At 40.2% G+C, this 7,654-nt stretch overlaps 1 protein-coding gene across 1 annotated transcript in view; it reads left to right on the plus strand.

The window, feature by feature from the left end:
• Nucleotides 1-7,181, plus strand: part of PPAPDC1A (phosphatidic acid phosphatase type 2 domain containing 1A) — a gene marked incomplete at its 5' end in the record, with an annotated part of 33,085 nt that extends 25,904 nt beyond the window's left edge. Inside the window, 2 exons of the mRNA XM_010003993.1 lie at nucleotides 2,732-2,902; nucleotides 6,982-7,181. Coding sequence (XP_010002295.1) covers nucleotides 2,732-2,902; nucleotides 6,982-7,181 — 371 coding nt within the window. The remainder of the gene's footprint in view (nucleotides 1-2,731; nucleotides 2,903-6,981) is intronic.
• Between the last annotated feature and the right edge of the window lie 473 nt (nucleotides 7,182-7,654).

The following is a 7,654-nucleotide window of genomic DNA, read 5'->3' on the forward strand; positions in this document are numbered from 1 at the left end:
TTCCTTGTCATTGCTGTAACAGTCAATGAACAGACTGATGGTTCCTTTACCTTCTACCTCAATAGGTGCTTGTAGCAGTGTTTGCATCAGTTCTGCAGGTACTTGATTAGTGTGAAGTGGGAGCAACCCCTCTTGTGGGAAGGCTGCTGGAGAGCCTTACTGAATTTTTGCCAACACAGCAGTGTTTATCTTTCTCTTCCTGTTTTTAGTGTTTTACAGAATCAATGCCAGCTTTGTAGACAATAGTTTGGAATAAAAACCATATAAACAGAGCATGATACATGTGGCTCCCAGTGATTCCTTTAAAGAAACATGAGCAACATGCATTATGAATCTTAGCTCCCTCCTGAATCAGTACAGAAAGGTATAAAGATGTGTAAATCCAGGATTTTTACTGGTGTTTAAATAGGCCTGTTGGCCTTAAAATGTTTACCTGATGCTAGCAGAAGATCAGGAAATAGAAGTAAACAATCAGGGGACAAATTAAATATTGCATAATTTGTTTTCCTCTCATTTCAAGTTAACTCATAGCACCTATTTCTGTAAGACCTACATTTTCCCTTTTTGTTCCCAAAATTCCCTTCATCTCAACTAGTTTCTTAAGAAGCCTTAGCTGCCTTATTTCAAGAGAACAGTTTAATAACAACTTCCAGAAGGCAGAGAGAGAACAGTGAGGCAGCACAAACTTGGAGCTAGGACTCTCCAGGAGCCAGGGTTCATCCTTGGCTGAGTAAATAAATCCCTTCAGCTCTCTGGGCTTGTTCTTTTCAGCTGCAAAACCTTTGTGGAACAGTGTTCTCTCTGTGTCTGTGCAGTGCTAGGCTGCTACAATGCTAATATTGCTTTTTCTGTCTTTCAATATAGTCACAAAATCTACAGTGCTTTATCAAGACCTGACAGAATGTGTTCCATGTCTCAGGAGGGGGTTTTCCTGTGGTCAGGAACTTTTTAGCATCAGGACTTTGATTTGAGTAAGCTACACCAGTTGTTTAACTATCTCAGAGGTTTGTGCACAAGAAGGTAAAACCCATTCTGCATGAAGGCTCTTATTTACTCAGGCCTGTTTATTATAGTTTAAAGTTTGCTTCCAGCTTCCTTCTGACAAGTACAGAATCAGCACTGTTCGAAAAAAGCTTCTAGGAAACAATGTATTTGCTCTACTGGTTTGATGACTAATCAGCAGTCTGCCCTGTCCTGCCACATCAAATGATTAATTTGTGTGTTGGAAGATGAAGTGCAAATCTTCAGTAACTGCATTCAAACAACTGTGTAATAAAAACTTAGGAAACCACTCCATTGTACCCTCAGCTAAAATTGACCATCCCACAGATTTAACAGCAGAACAGAAAGCAATTAGGTTATCACATCTAGCATTTGGGAGCATGAGGAGAAGGGCATTTGAAAAGCCTCAGCAGGAGATTAGAGAAAAGATGTGTCTGGTGCAGCACTGATGGTGACTTTACCATTAAATTGATTGCAAAATCAAACAGATTTTTGTGTAATGCATGTGACCTGTTACCTCTTATAGAGGTGCTTAGATATCACAAAGATAAAATATAAAGGTAGTCAGGAAAAGGATTTTAGGTTTTTTTAATATTTTCAATTTTTTTTTTTCTGTTTTACATGGTTATATTCTATTTTGATCCATGTAGTCAGGAGCAAAATGAAGTATGACATTTGTGGAGAAAGCAGATGATGTGTTTCACAGAGCTACCTGTTCAGCCACAGCATTAATTTTCCTAAAGAAAAAAAAAATGTTCTTTTAAAAAATATTAAGATGCATATTTTAAAAAAAATTTAATCCATCCAGCATCTCTGGAAGCTTAAAAGCTACAAGAGGAAAGAAGTTCAGTACAGAAACTTGGTGCCTGAGTCCTGTTATCACTGCTAGTTGAGCATGTTCTATAGAAAAAGGTTACTAGAACCTAAAGATCTCATTTAAATATAATTTGCTTTGAACCTTAACTTTTTAGAGTAGGTCTAAAATCATGGAAGTCGTGCTGAGGGTGAAGCATGAAAGAGCTTTTGTGGTTCAAGTTAAAAAAATATTACTCGAATGCTTAATTTAGTTTGCAAACAAAACCAGGGATTCTTTCCACAGCTGATGTCACACCCAGAGGAAAAAGGTAAATTACTAAAGGAAAAAAAATCCAATTGCTATTGGCAATGTGAATGACTAGAGGTACAACAGTATTTGCAGATGTGTTAGATTATGTGGAGTCTGAGTATCTATGAGAAGGAAGTGGATTTGCTTTGCAGTGTTGACTTGCCTGATTGCTCGTATTGCTTCAGAGATAACACCCCTGCTGGGGAGATTACATATGGAACTTGTGGGAAGCTGCCTTTTCCCCTTCAGTTCTCAAAGCACTGAGAGCACTGGGGTTTTTTAAAGTTTGCAAGATCATGATTGCTTTATTTTAAAAAGAAAGAGAAGAAGGAAAGCCTCTCCACCTAGGCAATTTGCTGCATCCCTTTAAAATATTAATTTAATTTAAAATGCTACTAATAATTTTAAAATACTAAGTTGTAACAGCATCATTTATATGGTTATATAGGAATCACCATTCAAATTATGAAACACTTCCATTTTTTTGCCTCTGTTAGCTCTTAATAACGCCCTAGAAAGTCCAAGGCTTCTCTGCAGCAGAAGGACCCTGCTGTCAGATCTTCAGGGATAACACCCTCCGGCGCTCATGACAAAGTGCTGCAATGATGTGCTTTTCTGTACCAGTTGCATTTTCAGGCCTTGGCTTTACCACCTTCTACCTGGCTGGGAAGTTGCACTGCTTCACCGAAGTTGGCCGGGGGAAGAGCTGGAGGCTTTGTGCAGCAATTCTGCCCCTCTACTGTGCCATGATGATTGCCCTCTCACGGATGTGTGACTACAAACATCACTGGCAAGGTAAGCCATGGAGACACCTTCTTTTCTTCTTTATTTTACTCGATGAGGCTGAAGTAACTAGCACTGACCTTCATAGCTCCAGGGCTGTGCCACAGCAGCCTCTCTTGCCTCACAGTAGGTGCTTCTGGAGAGCAGCACCACCCAGCCCAGCTGCATCTGTCATGGGGAGGCTGTATCAGAGCCTGTTAAAATTCCAGTATGAGATATGACTGACATAGAAGTTTATCCTATTTATTCATTACAAACATATTACTAAGTTACAATTTTAGTACTTCATTCTGTTAAGTCAGAATTATATTACAACTTACCCTCCCACTCTGGGTCCTTCAGACATGGACCTGCTGGAGAGTCCAGCAGGTTGTCCACATGTCTTTCCTCCCATGTCCATGGGTTATTGTTACTACTGTCTGTCAACATCTACACTTTCTCTGTCAGAATATCCTCCTATCTATTATTCCCATGACTCTGTTTTTCATCACCTCTGTACCTGCCTGTCTTCTCACACACCTCCCCCAAAGTACACCAGCCTGTAATTACTTTTCCCCTGTTTATCCCCATATTCCTTTCAGAAATACTAGACTTGGTATTCTGATACTGTTATGTGAGTCATCTAGGCTTTATGTGGTGCTGCTGGTGCAGAACTGCTGCCCTTGCAGATTATAGTCCCCTAAAGGAATATCTTCTGAGACATGTCATTCTCTTGGGTCCTCCACATAGTGTCAGTTCAGCAGAGCATATCTCTGTCCCACTGAGCACTTCCCTATCTCACACAGCAGTCAGCAAACCAGAGCAGAACTCATCCATGCTTTTTCTTGCTGTGTTTTTTGTGTCTCTTCAGCATCCTCCTCTCCCATAGCTGCCGAATCACCAGCCATTGGTCTTGACATGTTCTTCAAGGAGTCTCCTGGTTTCCTGCAGTTGCCTTGTCTTGTTACAGGGCTCGTTGCTCCTCTTTGGTCACCAGCTGGAGAAAGTCTCCAGCAGGAAGGTGTGCTGTGCTTAGCCAGGCCGGCAGGGGGGACAGGCAGCAGTTCCCAGTCTCCTGCTCCATGTGTGACACTGGGCTGGTTGGAACTCTCTGCTAAAGTGAGAGTGTGAATGGGAGTGCACAGGTTTACTCTCTAGTTTTGAACATGTTTGCAGTTTGCACTGTCTCTTGCTAAGAGGAATAATTATTTATGTACTGAAACGTGTGCTATGAGGCAGAAAATGGTGATGTATTTTATACCTGATAAAAGAAAACTGCACCCAAGGGGTTGTAACTGTGTCCATTGAAGCCACTCCTAATTACGTCTTTGAGGTTTAAGGAGATGGAGCTGAAAACTTAGCTCTTTCCAAGCTAAGTGCTGGCAAACATGATCCTGCAGGTGACCAGTGCTTTTACCTGAAAGATTTGTATTCCCAAGGAAGAGACTAGTTCCCTCTAATATGCAGCACAGCAGCTCAGGCCTCATCTTTTATGTTCAGCAGATTCAACTGATTGTGTCAAATTACTTACGATGGGTTGGTGAGAGAGTCTTAACTATGCTGTGGGGAATGAACAAGGGCCATCAATATAATGTCCAAGCCTCCACATACTGTAGGTGGAAGAGGGAGGGTGTATCCTTACATTAAAAAGGCATTGAGAGGGCTCAGGACATTATATTTATGAGTACTGTGTGAGCTCCCTTCAGTTTGGCTGGAGAATTCAAGATCTTAGTGTTGGTATTGGTGAATATTAAGATATTTTATTATGAATCCTGAATGTATCGACTGCTTTTAATTCCCTAGATCTCTGTATAACTAAAAAAATGTTAATTTACTCATTAAATAAGTGGAAATTTTGTATGGAAAAAAGTAAAGATAAGTACTGAGACAGAAGAATAGTCTCTTAATGGGCCAAGAAAAAAAAAGTGACTACCATGAGAGAAAATAACCCTGTGACTACCATAAGCTCAAACAAAACACAGAATTGCTGTTTCCAAAACCAGGAGTCAAAATAGGTGCCTGTGTGCTTGCTCAGTACCTCCAGTCAGGGTTAGTAAGCTAGAAATCTTTGGCACAAATCAGGTAGTAAGTTTGTCATAGTGTGGTGCCCAAACTGAGACACAGAGTTGCTTAATTTGAAAAATAGTCTAGGTAAGTTTTCAGCAATTCTTGAAATACTGGGGAATTCATAGAGGTCTGGCAGAAATCTTGTCTTTCCCTGTAATTAAAAGGTAGAAGTGATAGGCTTGACCTCATTGTTAAAATTAAAAAGCAGCTGGAACAGCATTCAGCCAACCATGGCTAAAGGAGGGTGATCTAAGAATTGCCACCAACACAGAAAATTAATCTTGTCACAGAAACTACATTTTTTAGAACTTGTTTTATGCTGTAATGATACATTATAGTGAAAATTCTTGTCCTTGGGGCCTTTTGTACCATGAAAGCTTGACAGGGACAGTCCAAATGGTACAAAATCAGTCAGTTTCCAGTATGGGTAGGAGAAACTTCCATCTGCTTGCAAATATTGAGTGCACACAGTTAGCTTTTACAATTGTACTAGAGTCTCTATTGCATTTGTTTGAGATCATTTTGTTTTGTCCTTTTGTGTGTAAGATAGGAGAAGAAAGGATCTCCTAAGTCATTGTCTCATCATCTTTCTCAACAGACAGCTGTGACTTCTAATAATATTTCTTATGATTATCCATTTCCATCTTAGATTTTTCAGATTTTCTTGCCATAATTACTTCCTGTTAAAAGGCTTTTCAGAATCTCACTCATTTGATGATTACAAGACATTTATTATCCACTGAACAGTAACCACAAGGCCTTTGTTTCATCACATACTAGGCTGACAAGCTAGGGCAAATAAGCTGTGTTTATTTTAGACAAAAATAATTTGGATTGATTAACCCTTCTTTGTCATTAAACTCAACAGTTGACAGTTTTTATTACCCTGTGGTTTCATTCTAGCTCAAAGTAAAATACAGGTCTGCACAGATGATAGGGTGGTGCTTAATAAGCCTTGTTAAAATGAAATGTGGTGTCAAGTCTTATTCTAGCCAGAGCCTTTTGCTTCCCTTTCCTTATTGTGTTCAGATCTGAGGCTTTCAGTCAGTGTGTACCTTAAGTGGAGTTTGGCTCTGATTGTTTGAAGATGAAATACAAGACCAGGTGAGCACATTAGCGAGAGGCAGGGAGAACTTGACAACAGAATGAATCCTCTTACCCTTCAGGTGCTTTGTGGTTCCCATGGGAGACTTAAAATTGCCTTTGTGTGAGAGCTGCAAACATACATATTTTATTTTCCAGTAAGTGTATGGGTTAGTGAATAGCATCAAAGAAAGATGTTAAAAAAACAGTTAACAAGCATGCTTAGTCTTTGGCCTTTCAGGTGCTTTTAGGAAGAATTCACCCAGCTTGAAATTGCTCTTGACAGCTGTCTTTCCCAGGGGCCTTTCAGGAGCTGTGAATTGAAATGAATTGTTATAGCTACAGGGGCCACCTCCTGAAGAAAGATGATTTTCTGCCTTATATCCAACATGCTCCCTGTTCAAACTGGAGGATGCCTCCTGGAATAAAGAACAGTCAAGGGAAGATCTGGCACTTTAGCTGCTGCCTTTCCTGGGGGTGCTTGGGCAGAGACAAGGAGCAGACTGCTGGCAGGTGTACCTGTCAGTGGGAGAGCTCTGGGTGCTCTAATCAGCCTAGTTCAGCTGCACTGTTCACAAATGGGAAACCTGGTAGTGGTCATTGTAAATCATGGGAAACTGGAAGAAGATACAAGAGTTGCCTGCTCACAGGTGTTGGTCAAGGGTAAGCTGGAACATGATGAATGTTTAAGGCTCCATGGAGACCAATCTAGTCCCCTTGTTTGTCTCCTGAAGCAAAGCCAGCCATCTACATCTGGGGTATTCAAAGTGTTGGAGATGTCCCCAAGAAAATACTAGTTTGTGGTTGTGATATTTGGCTCCAAATTCTTTATGAAAATTGAGTTTCACATTTTCTGGGTTAAACACCTCCAGGTCAACCAAATGTCTTTTATTTACAGTTGTCACTACTGACTGTCCTTCCCATGGTAACATCCTTCTGGTTTGTTTGCTTTTCTTATCCAGATGCCTTCGTCGGAGGGATCATTGGCCTCATTTTTGCTTATATTTGCTACAGACAACACTACCCTCCTTTGGGTAACACAGCTTGTCATAAATCTTATGTCAGCCTGCTAGATCAGAACTCTGTGAAGAAAGAAGAGAGACCTACAGCAGATAATGCTACTGGGCTGCCTCTAGAGGGAATAACTGAAGGTCCTGTATGACTTTAAGAAATGTGCAGAATGAACTTTTAGCCTTCTCACGTTTCCTCCAAACTGGTTTCTTAACACAGTGTTTCTTACTGTACATGTTTTTTTCTTCTGTTTCTTTCCTTTTTATAAAGAGAAAGACTTTATTTTTAATGCCATAATACCATCATACTTTCAAAGTCAAATTTTCAATTCACATTGACTTGCTGAATTATCTGTTTTCAGTCGACTGCAAACAGATAGACGACTTGAGGGAAGTGGAAAGAACATGAATGAAAATAGTCCCATGTGAGAATGGTTAAGAGATTAATTTTGAGAAGATGCAGTTGAGGATATAGTAGATCTGGAAACAGATTTTCTAAAGTTCTGAGTATCTCCTAGAAAGTTCTGGTTGTCTTCAGCACTCATTGATTTTGATGGGTGATGAGTACACACAGCAGTTTTCATCAGGTGTTCAGCATCTGTTCTGGCCAGCCATTTCTTTATAT

This window comes from Chaetura pelagica, unplaced genomic scaffold (genome assembly GCF_000747805.2).
Source record: "Chaetura pelagica isolate M959 unplaced genomic scaffold, ChaPel_1.0 scaffold248, whole genome shotgun sequence".
In the NCBI taxonomy this organism is placed as follows: domain Eukaryota; kingdom Metazoa; phylum Chordata; class Aves; order Apodiformes; family Apodidae; genus Chaetura; species Chaetura pelagica.